A 19,448-nucleotide genomic window follows, 5' to 3' on the forward strand; every position below is an offset into this window, starting at 1 on the left:
AAATAATGGGTTAAATGTTTATTGCCCATATTATAAGTGTATTACTGTGTTTATAATTCATTAAGATGACAAAAATTACTTAAGAAAAAATTTCAGAATATGTATTTTTTAAGCTCCTATTTATTTATTCCTTTAAATAATCAAAGAAAAAAAATTAAAATCTTAAAGTAAAATAAACCACCTTAATTCTTGGAAAAATGTTTAGATCAAGAACCATGATTATTCCTAGTGATTAATTTATTATCATTTTACTGGTGGCTTTTGAAGAGACTAGTTGAAGAGACCTTATTTTCTGTGATAGCAGTCCAGGGTGTCAATTATCAAACTTCTACTGAATAGAAAGAATACTGTTTCTGGTTTCTCCCCACTCTCTTGATTACTTCTTTCTAAACATCAATCTCTTTTTCATCTTATTATTTTTTTCTATGATTTATTTTCACAATTTACTTATTATAGTTAGGGACACTTGTAACTGAGATAGCGTAACTTAAAAATCTACGGTCATATTATCTACAAATAATACACAGTTTTTCTGGTTCCAACTGATTCCCGTCTTTTTCTTCAAAACTTAAAAAAACATTTCCAATTTCTTGTTGTTTTGAACTCTCTTGTACACACACTTAACAAAAGACTAGACATATATAGACAAAGGAATGCCTGTCTCGTAAGTTGTCATGTCCTGTTTTCATTTTATAATGAAACCTTCAGTCTTTACTTGTAATACTAGGTTGAGAGCCTAAAAATCAAAATGGGATCCCAAAATGTGTTTTATCTAAAGGGAGATGAATAGTAACTCCTCCCTTTCTCTATGGGTTAAACAATAGTTTTGAGATATAAAGACATTTGAGAAATATATGAATGTGATCCCATAGATGTGTTAAGACTTCTAGGGTTGTTTTCATGTGATAAAAAATACTATAGGTATTATCCTGGAAGGCAGCGTTTTCACTTAATTTTGTTTCTAATAACAACAGTTCATTGAAGCTAGTGGATGCTATATGCATGTAGAAAATGGAAGTTGCCCAGAGTAATATACTGGTGGCTAACAAACGTAGTTCATATGCTGTGCTATTATCAGTGATTCTAGGGGGACTTATAACAGCAGTAAGGAAATGAAGAGAGAATAACATTCTATGCAAGTAATTGGGTGATTTAGAAACCTACATTTTCTACAAATAGAAGCAATCTTCAATGAGATGAGAAGAGACTAAAGGATATAAAAATACTTATTGAAAATAAAAATTAAAAAAACAAATTGATAAACAGTAACTAAAATGAATGGTTTGGTGTCTGTAAAAAATACCTAGTCTTAACTTCTCATTAATAATGTAGCTATTTTACCTCTATCATATTATATTACATACATCTTAATTGTTTTTACGGACAACCATATGGTCAGATATAAAATGGTAATCTGAGTATTCTTAGGAATTAATATTTGTTCCAGTAACATTTTTCTTTCAATGCCCTGAGTCTATAAACAAAGTCCTATGTATCACATGTAATGTACATTATAAAATTGAGAGTTAAACCTTCTGATAGGATACTTTATGGTATAGTTTGTGGATATTTATTTCACTTTGTTAATGTCGATTTTATTAAGATAATACATATTTAATATAATCAAGTGATGTCAAAAATTTCATCAGGAAATTATTAACCATTAGGAATTTTCTTTTTTTTTTCCCCTTTGTTCCTCCTTCTCTTTCGTCATTCTTTGCAGATTCCTTCCAAACAGCTGAGTGAGTTGCTTTTTAAAAATTTCTTTTTCTTTTTAGGATTACCTGTTCTCCTACCCCAGAGTATATGTAATAGTTCCAAGTTATCAATAAGAATAGCAACACTGGTTTGCCATAAATATCTTTACAAATGTATGGAAAAGCTCTCTGTGATATCGAAGTCCTGGCATGTTTTATTTTTATTTATTTATTTATTTATTTTGAGACATGTTCTGGCTCTGTCACGTAGGCTGGAGTGCAGTGGTGAGATCACGGCTCACTGCAGCCTTGATCTCCCAGGCTCAGGTGATCTTCCAACCTTAGCCTCCCAAGTACCTGGGACTACAGGTGCATGCCACCATACCTGGCTAATTTTTAAATTATTTGTAGAGATGATTATTTGAATTTATAAGTAAGAATTCAGACACATTTGTAAACACACTGAAGAGATACATTTTTGATGAGTGTCTTATGCTATTAGCCTATGTTAAGTCCAAGAATAATTAAAATTTAGCAAATCTTCTATCAAAATAATATACTTCTAATGACATCACTGCACCCATATTAATTTATAAAATACTAGCAACAAATTATGATTCATTTTTTTAAAGTGTAACTTTAATTTTGAACAGTTTTTAAAAATAATAATAGCAACCAATATATAATGGTATGGAACTTAAAATGCAAAATGCATGTGATGGTTAAAAAGTGCCATAGGAAACTGACATGGCCAAGAAAAAGAACTTTGATATTCTCTTGCCAAATTTCTTTAGTCATGTAGTAACCCATGTATTTCCACCTTGAAAATGTTTATTTTAAGGGTATCTGAACACACATCTTCTTTACCAATGTTCTTGGGAAAACATTTTTAAAGACCCTTTACCTGAATAACATTTTTCAGTTGATATATGAAGCTCAGAACATTTTTAATGCCTTTTTGTCATGTGTAATTAACTCAGCAATAAGTACATCACTAAGCTTAGAGAAATACTTTTTCTTTTTATGGAAGCAGAGTAAATTTATATTCATCAAATGAGCAGACACCATTAGGCAAGAAACACTGTATGTATAGATTCAGTCTAAGGAAAGGGCATAGATCATTATCACTTCATCTGGTCTTGTTTTCCCTAAGCCACTTTGATTACTTTCCTAGAAATATGTGGCTGCACAGTTTAGTGAGACTGTGCATTTTACTACATTTTTAGCAACTTGATATATGTAGGTATATTAATTGTTCCATTCTTTAAAATTCTTACACAATATTATGAAACAGTATCAACTGATTTTTTTGTGATTTTTGTAGTAGTCACTTTTCCAAATGCATTATGTAAATTAATTCATACATGATTTTCATAACAACCAAATGAGAGAGAAACTGCAAATATTCTCATTTGAAAGAGGGAAATTGATGGCAGAGAGCTTACTAGATCACAAAGAGATCTCTTTACAGTTGCCCAAGTCAATAGGTCTCCAGAAACTCCATGCTGTTAACAACCATCCCAAAGATTACAACTGATGACCCCTCATGAAAAATTTGTATGTTAAACTGCGATGCAGCAGGGGAGTCATGCATGCAATTAATGTCTTCTTAACCACTATATTGAAAACCTTTTAATGGAGAATTAACCTAATTGTGTATTTATTTAAGTTATAAGTATTATACTTACTAAATTAACATGTACAAAACACATTTTATTAAAATGTAGCCTTGCCTATTGTTTATAATTTCATTGTTTTTTCTAATTTTATAAAACAGAATGCAATAAAAATATTTTACTATTTTAATACTAAAGCTAAATATTTTATATATTCCTGATGCACCAGTTTCTACATATAATGATATTAACTATCAATAAAAATGTAACAAAATAGGTTGATAACACTTTAAGGAAGGCAAGCATAAACTTCAGACTTGTTCATTGTATTAATTTACTAAATTTGTATTGTCTACTTTGCATAGAGGTGTATATAAGTCACAGCAGCAGCAGCAATCACAGTTACCATGAGCATTTACTGTATTACCAGATACTGTTCTAATCATCCTGTATACACTGTCTCATGCAGTCTCAGGAAAACAGTCCAAGATATTACCATTAACCTTTTCTTACAAACCATAAATGTGTGGCAAATATAAACAAGGTAAATGACTCCCAAAGTCAGGTAAGTAATAAATGGAAGACCTGAGCCATTAACTGAGTTAAACTGAGGCAGATTAACTCTAGGGCCCATGAAAAGATTCATTAGGTTCTTATTTCATATATCCTATGGTGTGAGGCTGGATGTTAGGCCTGTGATAACTACAAACATACATCTATCTGTTCTTGGGGTTCAAAGGGGGAAACATTTAAAATCCCATGCGCGATTGATAAGGCTAAGTGAAAAAGACAGCAAATCTGAGAGCCATAAGCTCTATTTGATTTAAGTATGGTAATACTGGAGAAGTCACTTAGGATTAGATGATAAAGGACTTGACAGGCAGCAGAATCTGGATTCAATTTGCTTGTAAATTGAGAGACATCAATGATTTTTGAATGGGAAAGTATTCCGATTGTAATCAGTACTGTATTTAGGGAGACATCTATCAGTTGTATCTAAAAAGAAATGTATATATGGCTTAAAGTGTTATGTAATCTTATAAAATTAAGCATAATCAATAACTTTGTTAAAATAAAGTTTAATTATAAAAAAACCTGTGTCCAAAATTTATTCTAAGCCTGCAGACATCATTTCTAAGTATAATTCTCTAAACTGATACTTGTAAAAATAAATATATGAAAATATATCCTCATAAGTCAACATTTCCCTGTGACTCAGTATCAATTTTATAGGGCATCTGAAGATTGTATCTTATATAATCGTAGAGGAGATGTATGAACAAATTTGGAAAGAAAGATTCTTTTGGAACTTCAAAAAATGTAGATATTACCTTTTGAGATATCGTAATTAATATCTTACACTGTGAAAGTTTCTGAAATATTCTATTTTGAAAGTATTTGTATCAAACCTACATTGAATATTTCAGAATATTGTAAACCTATTCCTTCCACTCAGAATGATTAGGGTCTAACAAGTGGCTTTTTTTTTTTTTTTTTTTTTTTTTTTTTTTTTTTTTTGGTTAAAACTATCCATGCCATTAAAATTCAATGGCATTGCTTCCCATCATTCAGCTTTATCTGGGTAAAATCCTTTAATTCCCCAGCCCCTGCTGTTGGGGAGCTCTAGGCTCATCACACTTAACCTCTGCCTGGGCTTCTCAGAATAGAATTTGTTTCACTCCATTCATAGCTTCAATAGTTGAGCAAGCCACACGCAAGTGCACACTGGTCTTTTACCCTGAGCACACTAATCTGATTGTTTTTCCACTCTACAAACTCTGGGTCAACAATCAAGCTGCCGCCAGAAACTAATTAATTTGCAAACAGGCTTCTGTTTTCACAGAGGGAAAGCTTTTGAGAGCCATGTCAGGGAGGCCGGTCACACCATGGTTACATGCATTGTCATGGCATCCACTTCTCTTGGTAAATCTCTTGCTTGATGTCACTGCACACAGGAACCCAGATTACCCAGTCAGCAGTAAATCCCTATTGAGGCCCACCAAGCTTTGAATGTAATGACTCTAGAAGAGGAAATTGGTATAGACAGGCTGTGTATTCATTAAACTGACGGTGAGACAAGAGAGAAAAAAAATCTAAAAAACAAGAGGAAAAAGGAAGCTGCCTTTGCTATAAAGAGTTGTCCAATATATTGTCTCATGTTTTGATCAACTTTTATTTAAAAAGCAGATTACCTTGAGAAAATATAATAATACTCCTAAATCTTATTTTTCTACTCTTATCATACACTGTTAATTCCAAAGTAAACAATTAGAAATTTGCTGCCTATATGCCACATCTCAGAGTTGTACATTTTAGCCCATCATTAAAAAAAAATTCAAGTGGCATATTTGAACAATTATATTCAGGCTGTTTTCCTTAGAAGCCTGGAAAAAATAAAATCAGTTTTCAAACACATTGCCATTAATGAGTTAATTTTTATTCAAAGCCTTCTTTATGTTTCTTCACTAGTAATTTCAAAAAAAACTTGTTAAAAGTGTTCATGTTCCTTGGACAAAGAGTGACCGAAAAAGTATGTCCTTGATAAAGGACATCAAGTAATGATATATTTTGGCAACTTTTAGCACTTTACGAATAAAAGGGATAGGTCATGATTTGATTAAATGTATTATTAGTTAGAGAGGAGAATGATTTCATGGTGTATATTTATTGTTTAAAAAAATTACGCTTCTAATGGGTGAAAATTTTGTTAGGATGAAAATTTTTCTGAGTAATAGATTCCTGAGAAAACAAAACTTAACTACTAAGTTGTGGTTAGGTATAGATATAACTATTATTCTGAAGTTTATATAGTCAAGTTTTCAGCATAATTTCAGGAAAATAACCTATGTATTGTTATTTTTATTTCTGTTACTCTATACATTGATACTCCAGAATTTCTAGCTAATGCATACAATACTAACTCATAGAAGACATAATTCAAAAGTTTAAAAATACTGCATTGTTTTCTCCTCTCACTGACTGCAAAAACTAAGCGGAGTTTTGTTGTTGCTGTTGTTTTAACTGAATAATCACACAGCTTGTCTAACACTCATCTGCTCAAATAACCATAAAGTAAGGCTTATTGAGGGCTTTTCCCCCAAAGGTCAGTGAAATATTACTAGCTTGACTAAGCCAAAGAAATAATCAAAAATGACATCATCAGAAGTCTGACATTAAGCAAAACTAGATGATCTGTTTTACTTATTGAGGCAAAATGCAATTGGATACTCTGACATTTTTTATGTCTCCAAAGATAGTAAGATAGAAATAGTGTATTAAAAGAGCTGTACAAGTGATTTGAGATTGGGTATCTGGTACCATGTAATGTTAACTTGTGTATTCATAGTTTATTTGCAGTCATATGTTTCGTCACTGGGTTTAGTTTTCTAAAAATGCATGTTGTGGAGAAATTTGAATCTTAAGAGAGTACAAAACATCCTAGTACATGACCACAGAGGAAGCTCTGCTGATTCCAATAAGGGCAGGACATCGTGGTATGACTATTACAAGTGAGAGGAAGTGGAGTGATGACTTGCATACCATTTCAATTACAGAAAAAAAAGCAAGTGGGTTAGTCTATCTACAGGCACGATCCTTTTAGGAAATTCCTCTAAAAGAAAACAGGTCTTCCTGAAATGAGTGGGAAGGCGTCACACTCCGGGCATTTTAATTAGGTCTGTTTGTATTCCCCAGGCCTTGGGATCCATGTGGTTTCATATATTAAACCCGGCTCTGCCTGCCCTTTCACCCTGACTCAAATATAATTACTCACAGAGTGAATCAGGCCAAGCTTCCTAAGTCTGCTCCTCCCAGCAGAAGTGGGATAAAGGATACACAGATAATTTAGCATTTATTAAGTGCTTACTACATACCAAGAACTTGCTCAGTGCATTTTATACATCATTATGTGGTCATTTTTCCACAACAACTATAGGAGATAAGTAGTACCTCTGTTCATTTCATCATTGTAAAGGCCAAAGTAAAGTGAAACCTTGCCTCATTCTAAAGACAGTCTTTCTTCCAAATCATGTACGTATTATCCCACTATTACTCCAAGACATAAGCAATACTGGAAAACAGTCTCCATCAAATAGAAAAATAAATGTGGGCTACCAATCCAACTGCTCTAATGAGTGGTTAATATGGACAATAACTAGGTAGTGGTATTTTCATACTAAATGTTAAGATATCATTACCATAACAGCTGTATAAACTTATTTCCTTAACATGAATATAGACAAAACAATTTTACTTTATTTCCACATTAAGCTGAAATTGGAATTGAAATTTGAAACCATGTAATACTGAGAGAATTTATGTGGTACAAGAAAAATTAGTGGATTTTGGCACATCATGCCAACCCCCAAGTAGTATATTTTCTGAAATTAAAAACTGTTACATTTAGAAACCCTAAATTGGGTTTATTGTAACTAATGAAGATGTTTTCATAATGTTATTACATGTTAAAATATAAAATATACAACAGATTCCATTGTCTGAAGTTTCTTAATCTAAAAGTGTTATTCATTCCTAAATTTTCCTATTAAAATTGAATTTAAAGCTTTATTGGCATTATTATGTAAATTTTCTAATTCTGAAACTAGGTGAAACTCCATATTGAAAAACCAAGATATTTCAAGATCCAGTTTTAGACAACTGTTTTATTGTTTGCTTTTCTTTAGCAGGAACAAAAATTAAAAGTCATCTTAAATAGGTGAACAGATTCTTCCAAAAGACTTGAACTGATTTGAGAAAAATAGAGTCCTATGCTGAAATTAATTTTAATAACCCTGAAGACCCTTGAAAAAAACACTTTGCAAAGCAATGTATTAATTCTGGAACACAGATGATTGTGTAGTCTATGCTGATGCCTCAAAACTCATTTATTTTATGCATGAAATGTGTAAACATTATGTTTTCAATTTTAGTCTGTAATGGTATTTAATTTCATGAGGCTTGCGATTCAGTCCCATGGTTCTATCCCAAACACGTCTGCATCCTCCATCTTGCAGCAGTTCTGTTTTCTGCACCCTGTCAGATGTAACCTTTGTGCTAATTTGGAAAAATCAGTTCTCACGTTTAGTGCTGAGAGACTGATAACTGAATTCTCAAATGAATTACACATTTTCAGAGATGAAGTACAGAACTGTGGACAATGACTGTTTTCCCACAGTGTAAATTCTTCAGACTCAGCTGTCAACATGTGAGTGTGCAACATAAAAGCAGCTTTAACTTGATGGCTTTTTTTTTTACCCTCCAAGGCCATAAAAATGAAATGGATACTATTCTCTCCTTTATGTTATTCCATCTTCTAATGAGATTTTGCTTCTCATGAACAGAGAATGCCTTTATGCCCTTTAGGGTACTTAGCAGATCAAAGACTTGTTTCTAAATACAAAAACAAACATTTTCCCTCCCACACAAATATTTCAGTTTGTGAACAGATGAGACAGCAATGTTTAGAGTTTTTCTTTTTCCTACTAATTTGCCTCTGCACATATCCTAGGTCTAATAATTGATACTGGATATTCTAGAATTTTCCCCTGGGTTTATGGAGTTTTGCACATGCTCTTCTCTTCATCTAAGCACCTTTTCATTTCCCTGGTGAGGCATCAAGTTTCTCAGATGGTCACCCAGGTACCATGAGACCCCATCTACCCCTGGTGGCAGGGGAACATTTGACTACATGTCTAATCCCCTTTGATTACCACAGTGTTTATATTTAATCATCGATTATGTTAGGCCACATTAGCATTTAAAACAATAAAGAAGTGATGTCAAATTTAGAGTAAACTTGTAGAGGAAGAAATGGGGGAAGCTAAGAAAAGAGACTTTTAAAAAGAATGGGCTAGTTAATGATAAATACTGCAGGAGGCACTGTCAAAGTAGAGATTGATAAAAAGTAACAGAAAATCATTACTGTCCTTTGAAGGAATAATTTCATGGAAGTAATTATTGGATGAATGCCAGGTTTAAAGTAAAGGTAGTGAAACAAGTCCTAACCAGGCTATGAACTTAGATATATTGGGACTTGGTACTATGAGAGAACAGTTTTGCATGGGATAAGTAAGTAAGATTTCAGGTTGGGGGAAGAAATTAGTGTTGAAAAAGAGACGAAGACAGCAAATGAAATGTAAATTGGCTAAATTTACGGAACAACATCAATGCCATTAAGAGCAAAGGCTGAAGGGTCAAAGAGGAGGCAGGGAGCATGCCTTTGTCACTACTACATGGAAAATCACAGGACGGTCAGAAATGCTGTCACAGGAGGGAAGAGATGCTGACTGAAATAATTTGAGGTACGTTTCATAAGTTTTGAGTAGTCACTTTGAAGTATAAGATTGATCAGACAAAGGTTGTCACACAACTCATGGTCTTTTGGAATTTCAGTGAGGTCTAGAGGTAGACCTGTGACTTTTCTCTAACAACTAATGAAAGACAGAAGGGCTGAACTAAATTTTGAGGTTCCCAAAATAAGGCAGGAAAACCAAGTGTGGCAGAAGTTCATAGAATGAGATATTCAGGCATCTTACTGAGAACATGACTATAAACAATAAGCTTCATTCTTATTAACAAATTATGTACAACAAGAAAAATTTTCATGCTTCATTCTTATTAATGAGTTATGCACAAACAGGAAATATTTCATGGAGGGATAACTGGAGACTGGGTGGTTTTATTTTATAAGATTGGAGGTAGGTATAAATATAGATAATTAAGTAATCATAGAAACAATCTTGATTAATATAATAGGGACCATTATAAAAATTTTTGGTAAATGTGTAAATAACTAACCAAAAGTATGAACTCTTGATAGAAGGATATAAAAGGATTGCTTATTAAAACTTTGAATTAAAATAGTATTTATTTTAGGTATATATATTTTGTGCATTTTCTGCTATGCCAAAATTATTTCTATACTAAAAAGAAAATAGAGAGTAATAGTAATAATAACAATAAGCATCTACTTGATCAAATAGTTAAGCCAATGCCTGAAGTTCAGAAAACTGAGTTTCTGTTCTAAACATTCTACTACTTGCTTAGTTAAGATACTGGCCTTAAAATTCCAGCCTATAAAGAGGGATAGGGGATTTCAAGATGACTAAGATTAAATGTGAATCGAATGAAATCATGATTTAAAAGACCTTTGAAATTGTTAAGACTATTAATGTTATTAACACTGATAACATTCAATTTTTGACATTCAATAGTATATAAGATGATGTTTTCAAGGAAACAGTAAGAAATGTAAAGGAAAAAAAATATTACCTTGTACGATTTATTGTGGTGTCCCCATAAGATAGAATTGGTAAGTCATCTTATCTTTTTCCATTGCCTCCCTTCCGTAGCTCTAGTCCAGATCTTTCTTTCCATAGCTAACTACTGAGAAACTTCAACTTTGGCACAAAATGAATCTTTTCCTGAAAATTTAATCTCTCTTTTCTTTCTTTGCCCAACTTTCTCACACCCACCATCATGAAGTCACCACTACTAGCTTAACTGCACACTAAATTTCAAGTCATAATTTATGTACTGTAAAAGAGTTCTCCAGAGACTTAATATAGTTATACATGTTACATGTCTACGTTCTTTCATACATCACCTACCATTGAGCCATCTGGAATCATGCTGCTCTGTCCTGATTGGGTGGTGGTGTCCAAGAGTTCGGAAGATAGCAAAGTCTCGCCCCATAAAATCAGCTGCAGTTCCAGAATATAATTCTCCATCTGTGTTGTGACAAAACCACATATATATTCTTTAATTCAATTAAGGCAAAAACAAAACAAAATACAAGTTTCATGTTATGATCACGTTAAGAAGAAAACAGAAATGCTCTCTGCATCATTATGCAGTCACTTATATTTTATCCTATGTCCTTACCAAAGGAAGTATTTTATCAAGTAATTATTCACGGATTTAGTGTATGACTACTCATTTAGTACTAACTTAGAAAATTTGAATAAAGTCTGATGTAGTAAATCTTGCTAAAAGATAAAATTTTATTCTTTTCTACCACGACCAGTGACAAACTCACAAAATACAAACTCTGTTTATCATATCATTTGCTTTTATATGTGTAAAATTACTATGGTTCTAATATCCTTATAATGTAGGGTAAGGTATCATTATAAAATCTTGTTCATAGCTTTTATCTAATGACAATTAAATCTTTTATATACTTCTTTCTCAGTGGGATCTGAATTAATGAGATTTTGCTATGATTTAGAAATAACTGATATTTTTCTCTCCAGAATCTTTTCTTCCTTTTTATTTTTTAATATATCTAGTGGGAGAAGTGTTTTTACTTCTTATAAGCTATCAACTAGTCCAAAAATAAGTTCACCACATGGCATCCTATATGGCAGAAATGTGTTTTAAAAGGAAGGAATTTTGACAAACCCAGATCATAATCACTGCAGTGCAAGATTCCATCACTTTTTGACTCATTATTACTTAAATTGAATTAACTCTAGGTCAGAGTTTAATAATGGAGGAATCATAACCAGACGGTAAAGAACAGAAGGGAAAAGACAAGAGGGAGGTAAAAGATAAGTTAATATTTACTGAATTCCACTCAGTGTTTGTCAGGCAGTCAGCACTGGCTTGACACAGGCAAGTTATCTCATTTAGTTCTGTTAACAATCGCATGATGTAAATAATGTTATCCCTATTTTACAGTTCAAGAAACTCAAGGTTGCTCAGCTAATGGCAAGTCAAGGTGAAGGTTCAAACTAAGGCCTGTTTAATCCCAAGCCTTTTACACTACATCATACCACATTTCAATAAACTGAAGTTTGTAAAATTTACTCTTTATTTCTAAGAAACAGAAAGGGCCTTGTATTATCTATTCCAGAAAATATGTAATTGCCTTTCTATACACAGTGAATTATTTGAAAACAAAACAACAAAAGTTTACATTTTCTTTCAAATAATCCATGACAATTACAGTATATATTAACATTATCTTGTTGACTGAATAGGATAATATTTATTTCCTGATTTGGAAAATATTCTGAAAATAAGGAGGGCAAAGATAAATTATAATTATAATTTAAGCATTTGTGTAACATTACCATTTGTTCACATACCTAGTTCTTACTTGTAAATAAGGTTTTTGCAATGTAAAATTGATATTCATAGTGGCCCAACCCAAATCAATTTCTTTAGTAGAACCTTCGTCTCTTATATGTCTGAATAGACTTGACTTTGGAGACTCTCCAGAGCAGTGGAAAATAGCTACGCAGAAAATCACTGAGCAACAGCAACACACTATTACTTTAAACATCTGTAGATATGTATCTCATCTTAAAAACTGAGTTTAGAAATCTGATATTTCATTTTGGATTGTTGTGACTCAAGATAAATAAAAACGATGGTTAGACAATATATTGAGTATAAATTATTAGTAAGAGAATTTTTCTTGCATGTCATCCTAAATTATCACAGCATGGTGTCTTTGGGATTCAAAAGCACTTTAGACTCTCTTCACTTAATTAAACATCAAGTGTAAATCTGACCTGCTGTCACTAAAATATGCTACAATAATATTTTACCTTATTAGGTATTATAAATTTCTAATAGATATCTTTAGTTTACTTCAGAAAGCCATAGAATGTAGCAAGTCTTTAAATCTTTTAAATATTTAATATTTTAATATTTTAATGAATATTTAAATATTAAATATTTTACCTTATCAGGTCAAATATTATTGAAATCTGATTCTTGTCATATAGCTTGCTTTAGGGTTAGAAAATCCATAATCATGATTGCTATTATATTTTAAGTCTATTCAAGAGGCAGTTGAAATAGTTAAAACAACAAATAAAACCTGTTACTTAGATAGAAAAGGTTTTTGTCTCTCTCTTGCATTTGGTTGTTTTATAACATTTTTTATCCACCCTCATATTAGAAAGACAAAAATAAATGCAAACGAATGTAAAGGCAGGAATAATACTTTCTCTTTTCACAAAAGGTAGAAAGGTCCTTCAGAGAAAGTCGAAGAGGTATTGAGTAGAAGAGCTACTCCATTTATGACTAAAAGAGAATTAAACAAGTGACTTGTAAACCAAAATAAGTATTCAGTTTAGGCACCAGTTGCCTCCAGCTATAGGAAATTACCTCCCACGTGAATATTATTTTTGGCAATAGTTAGATGATTTTCTTGAGCTGGAGGGTACCAGATGATTAAGTGGCCATGAAGGGCACATTCCCATCTTGTCCATGCTCAATGTCAGTTAACTGTTGAGTAGCACCAGGCCTTAAATCAGACTTCTTGCTGAGAGTTCTATGGGGAGTCTTATCAATGATGATTGCTCTAGATAAGGTATGACATCTTTGTTGTTTTGCCCAAAAACACAGGCAGTGGTATATTTTACTTTCTCTTATTTTTCATTAAGCAGAAATGTATTATCAACCCAGAGTATATGACATTTAACATATTTGAACATTTAAAGACTTGCTACATTCTGTGGCTTTCTGAAATAAACTAAATATCTGACTATAAGAAATTTACAATACCTCAGTTGGCTTATTTTGGAGAACAGACATATATACATACATACATATATATATATTTACATGCCTACTCAGCAAACTTCTTCTGTGGTTTCTAGGCCACTTACGAAGTTTTCAAATTATATGTTGATTCTTAAGCATAGTGATAATTTGACAATTTTCTGATCCTAATTTAAGTCTTACTGAAAATCTGAAGTAGTGTATTAATTAAATGTTATTCTTCAATGATTCAAATGGCATTTTGATTGAGATACATACTTTAAGGCTTTTCACATATACTAAGCCAATTGTGAAAGAAATAAACATTTGTCCAATTTTGTTAAATTGCTGGTAGAATCATATATCTAGAAATTACTATCTACCTTAAAAGGTAGCTGTGAGTAGTATACCCTACAAGATCTTTAAGCCTCTTAAAAAAAATACCACATGGGCAGCTTAACATTTCAAAAACAATATATTGAACTAAGACAAATCAGTGCTGACAGATATAAACAATTATTCAGAAATTGTCAAATACAAAAGTTACTATTTGAATATACGACCATTCTTTCTTAACTGGAAGCTTTCTTAACTGTCTCACAGGAGAGCATGCTTTACTGAGATGAACAAAAAGAGTTTTGTCAACTGCATTTCTACTATGGCTTAGTTGCCTGAGAAGCATGTATTAAAAACAAAAGTTCACATACTCTAGACCTTCTGTTCAGAACTCAAAATGAAGTAAAAAATGTGGCTTAGATCAGTTAATGTATTGGATTACAATTCCTAAGAAGGGTGTGGTGAGGAGAAACAGAAGGTGGAAACAAAACCACATTTCCTGATGAAATTGCAGCATTACTAACACAGGTGAAAAGTGTGACAAGGATGTGAGCAAAATATCAAACAAACTTAAACACCAAGCCATTATGTTGTTAACACCTTAAGTAAATTCCACTCACAGAGTAGCAGAGAAATTAGAAACAGAAGGGGAAAAAAGAAAATCCCTCCCCACCCACACAGAGCATGAATGAAATCCACGGATGTAAGAAAAAGTTTACACTTTACATTTAGTGAGTACCTTCTCTATAACAATAAATATGTTGGCTCTGTTACTTATGTTGTTCTTTTAAAATTAAAATTTTTGAACAGTTTATATGTCCATATAAAATTAAAAATGTAAAATGTATAAGGTACCGAATCTCCCTCCCAGCCTTGTTTTTTTTTTTCTTTTCATATATTCCAGAAATACACAAGCACTTAAAACAGTAGAATGCTATTACATTGTCTAATTTCTCACAACACACTAGTGAAAGTAATACTGCCATACCATTTCATATACAAGAAAACTGAGGCTCGGAGAACTTCAAATAATTTTCTCAATTGTATTTAATTAACTTAGAGAGTTCTTATTTGCCCTAATGTCCAGTGAGAGCATTTGTAATGTCAAATTATGCTCATTCCCAAGACAAGGCAGCATTTTCACTTTAGGATATAACATTAGCTAAAAGTCTCAGACCTTTGCAATAGGTCTCAATAATACCTCTTAGGGATGGAGTATTTCTAAATTATTATTGCTGCATTGCCTGGAAAAGATTTTAATGAAAAAATAAAATTGCTCTCAAGTTGACTATTGTTTCACATCATGAAAATGTGAGAAGACACTTCATTAGTGTGGGAAAATACTAAGGTTTATTCTTACGCTATGTTCACACCTGACATTTATTCTTAGCAGGTGAGTAATTGCTATCTTTAATAAAAGTTTTTTTAAACAAATTCATAAAAACATTTGAAGGTGTATGAAATAAGAAATACTTTTTAAAAAAAAATATGGCCATGCACTGTGGGTCACACATGTAATGACATCACTTTGGGAGGCAGAGGTGGATGGATCATTTAGGTCAGGAATTCGAGACCAGCCTGACCAACATGGTGAAACCCTGTCTCTACTAAAAATACAATAATTAGCCAGGCGTGGTGGCAAATGCCTGTAATCCCAGCTACTCGGGAGGCTGAGAATGGCTTGAACCCAGGAAACCAAGGGTTCCTGTTGAGCTGAGATCACGCCACTGCACTCCAGCCTGGGTGACAGAGTAAGACTTCATCTCAAAAAAAAAAAAAAAGTATATTAAAGAAATAAAGACTGGAGCAATTTCATCTTGACAAAAATGATCATTTTTTAAAGAAGATTGCAGAATTAACTTTACTATGTTTGCTTGACAAACTTAGGACATGTTCTAGGATTTGGGGACTTATTTAAACAGTTTGTCATTGCTCAGGAGAGAATGTTCTATATGGTCCTCAGCTTAAAAACTCATGCATTTTGGAAAGAAGTCATACTAAACCCTGATAGTTTCTGTAAACTAAATATTTTAAGCTGTCATCTGGTTTTAAAGTTTACTACTGTTTGAAACGACTTCTTTCCTAGTGTGATTGGTGGTATAAAAAATATTTGCTGCCAAGATAGATCTATCCAATTTACAGATGGTTTGAGCCTAAGCTGAAATTTTATTTACCAAAATTGGGGAAGGAAGCAGTCTGGAACCACCTTAAAATTTCTATCTTATTTGTTAAAATAAGGAAGATGTATCCAAAAGCTTTTGGGAAGATAGGTTTTCCCAACGGCCATTTTCTGATATACAAAGTTCAACCTGTATATTTCTGAGACAGCTGTTACGTTGTATACAAAAGAGTTTGGGAAGTGCTGTAGAAAATATTTATGTTAAAAAGCTCCATTAAACTAGTGAGCATTCTTTTTACAGCAGTATGAGAGAAAATGCCAAGGAAAACCCAACGAGGGGAATTAAATGTACCATGAGAGGAAGAATTTATAGCACAGTTATAAAGAAAGCAAATAACCTCAACACAGAGAGTTACAGATCTTGAATTAAAATGGTGTTTCAGATATTTTGAAGGATTTTGCCAGGTATAATATAGCCTGTTTATTTTTCTATATCTTGCTATTCAATGACTTCAGAAGTTAATTTATTTGGCCTTGTCAGTAAGCACTATATACCTGTGAAAATTACTAAATTATTTTACCATAGTGGATAAGTTAGGTCTGGTCTTCCATTTGAAAGTTCTTTTTCTGAAATGCCTATTGATCTTTCTAGCCACATCCTCTCCTTGACTCGCTGAACTTCGCTCCTTCTCTTTGCCTTTTCACAGACCCACATGGCTTTTTCAAAGATATTCAAATATAAAACTAAAACTGTGGAGTTTCATATTCTTTGTTGACTTTGGGTGGTTGCATACCATATGAACTATGTAATACCTACTTGTCATCATTCTTTCTCAGTGGAATATTAAAATAAATAATCAAGCAAATCCCTACTGAGAAACATACCACAAATTAAAGCTGCTTTAGGCACACTTTAGCATACTGCTTGTTGAGGAATATCTGTCCTTTTTCCAGTGTGCAATTTAAATAAGTATAGGCTGTAAGATCATACAAAATATGACTCCTACACTTTGTTTAAAACAACACTCAAATTTCAGCATGTACTTTTGAGGAAGTCATCCACAAGTAATCACTAGGCCATAAGTGAATAGAAAAATTGTTTAAGTGTGTTAAGTATGCTGCATTCCTTCTGGTCTTAAACTTTTGCTAAAATGCTGCATAAATGGATGAAATGAACTAAAAGTCTCTACATTTGAAAAGCAACAGAGGAGATAATTCATACCATAATTGTTTTTTTCTTAATAGAGTAAGTGAAACACGGTGATTAAAAAAACACTAGAGAATACTGAAGAAAAAAATTTATCTTCATGGTCAATATGGCAGTCAATATGACTAATGTTTATTTTCTTGAGTAGAAAAAAAACCATTATGTATAAGAAGAGAAAGATGGAAAACTTTATAAACTTATGACACATCAGATAACCTAAATTTAATTTTTAATCAAGATTATTTCAGATTTAATTAGAAATTTTAGATAAGTTTCATTATTTGTTGTGCTATTAAGTATTTTTGCATATTTTAGGGAAAAGGAAAACAAAAAAGGTACAATATTTCTATACAATTACGTAGAAAAATACATTCAAGAACAGAATCATGACCCAGAATTTTTTTATGTTTTAGGTTTTTGGTATGCTCAAAATGTACAAAAGAAAAAAAAAGATGAAAGAAAGGAAAAATAAAAATTTTTTAAATTACTTCACAATTTGCCACTTTTTGTTTGTGTATTTATTTAACTCCAGTCCAGAAGTGATTAAGAGAGTCTGGAAAAACGTCTTTATCTTTCAAATACAGACTCAAGTGTTACCTTATTTGTATCTACTTCTATTACTTTGAACTATAAGCATTCCCCACTTATCAGTAATGCTAAATGAAAAGACGAGAAAACTAGAAAAGAAGATGGTTACAGAAAAGGGTAGAGGAAGTCACATTAAATATTTTGTTAGATTTTATAAAAAAAAGAAGAGCTAACGTCATAAATGGTGAATACAGAATGTATCTTCCCTTAGTTAATATATGTAATATGACATTAAGATGAGTCAACACAAGGGAACACAATGGGTCTATGCCAGCTCTACCAAGTGGGGATGCATAGTAATTGAGCAGGCCATTTTAAGATCCTATTCTGTTTCAATTAAAAATAATCAGACTAGCCGGGCGCGGTGGCTCAAGCCTGTAATCCCAGCACTTTGGGAGGCCGAGGTGGGTGGATCACGAGGTCAAGAGATCGAGACCATCCTGGTCAACATGGTGAAAACCCGTCTCTACCAAAAATACAAAAAATTAGCTGGGCATGGTGGTGCGTGCCTGTAATCCCAGCTACTCAGGAGGCTGAGGCAGGAGAATTGCCTGAACCCAGGAGACGGAGGTTGCGGTGAGCCGAGATCGCGCCATTGCACTCCAGCCTGGGTAACAAGAGCGAAACTCCGCCTCAAAAAAAAAAAAAAAATCAGACTAGATGGTGCAATAAGCAAAATAGCATTTAGTGTTTCTTCTTCATTTTCAAATATTTGAAGATATCACAACCAATGTCCTTCTAAAACAATCATTATTTCAATAATGGAAAATCTTGGTAAATAAAAAAGAACATGCAACCTGTTTGTTATCTATAGAAAACTCACTGTTTAATTGATTGTTGACTACATACCTATTAAAAGAGATGCTGTCAGCAGCTTAGGGTCATATGGACTCTTCCCACGGCCATTTTCAACAGGTGAGTTCTCCAACTTAAAAATATTGTCCTATAGATTTAAAGAAAGAGAAAAGGGTTTCATTTATTTATAAAAATAAGTGTTTTTAACACATCAGTTAATCAGAGAGATGTCAAGTATTCATGCATGTCCAACACAAGTGTGTTTTTTTTTATTTGTGCAAACTTCCGAGATGGCAAAATAAATCAAGTGTATTAAAAATAGGTAATACTGGCCAAATATCTACTCAGCTTAATGATTTTTAGTAGTAGTCAGCACATTGCAAGTAATAGTGTGTAAATGAACTATAAAGAACAGGATGTGTCATGATAAGAGAAGAGTGATTATTTTATCACATAAATATGTTAAGATCTATCATAATGGTCTTTGAGGAAAGAATTTTAAATTTAAATAAAATGACTCATTTCCTTTCTTTGTAGAAAAGAAAAATAGCAATTCACTACATTAGTTGACTAGAATAAATTACACAATCTTGTCT

General features: G+C 32.5%; 1 protein-coding gene across 3 annotated transcripts in view; it reads right to left on the reverse strand.

The window, feature by feature from the left end:
* The window catches only part of SEMA3A (semaphorin 3A), a 322,145-nt gene that overhangs the window by 72,228 nt on the left and 230,469 nt on the right, over nt 1-19,448 (reverse strand). For all 3 annotated transcript variants that reach the window (XM_010344878.3, XM_074379342.1, XM_074379341.1), the window contains exons 6-7: nt 18,907-19,000; nt 10,921-11,040 (exon numbers count right to left, since the gene is read on the reverse strand). In XM_010344878.3, coding sequence (XP_010343180.1) covers nt 10,921-11,040; nt 18,907-19,000 — 214 coding nt within the window. The remainder of the gene's footprint in view (nt 1-10,920; nt 11,041-18,906; nt 19,001-19,448) is intronic.

The sequence above is a fragment of the Saimiri boliviensis genome, chromosome 10, assembly GCF_048565385.1.
Source record: "Saimiri boliviensis isolate mSaiBol1 chromosome 10, mSaiBol1.pri, whole genome shotgun sequence".
NCBI lineage: Eukaryota > Metazoa > Chordata > Mammalia > Primates > Cebidae > Saimiri > Saimiri boliviensis.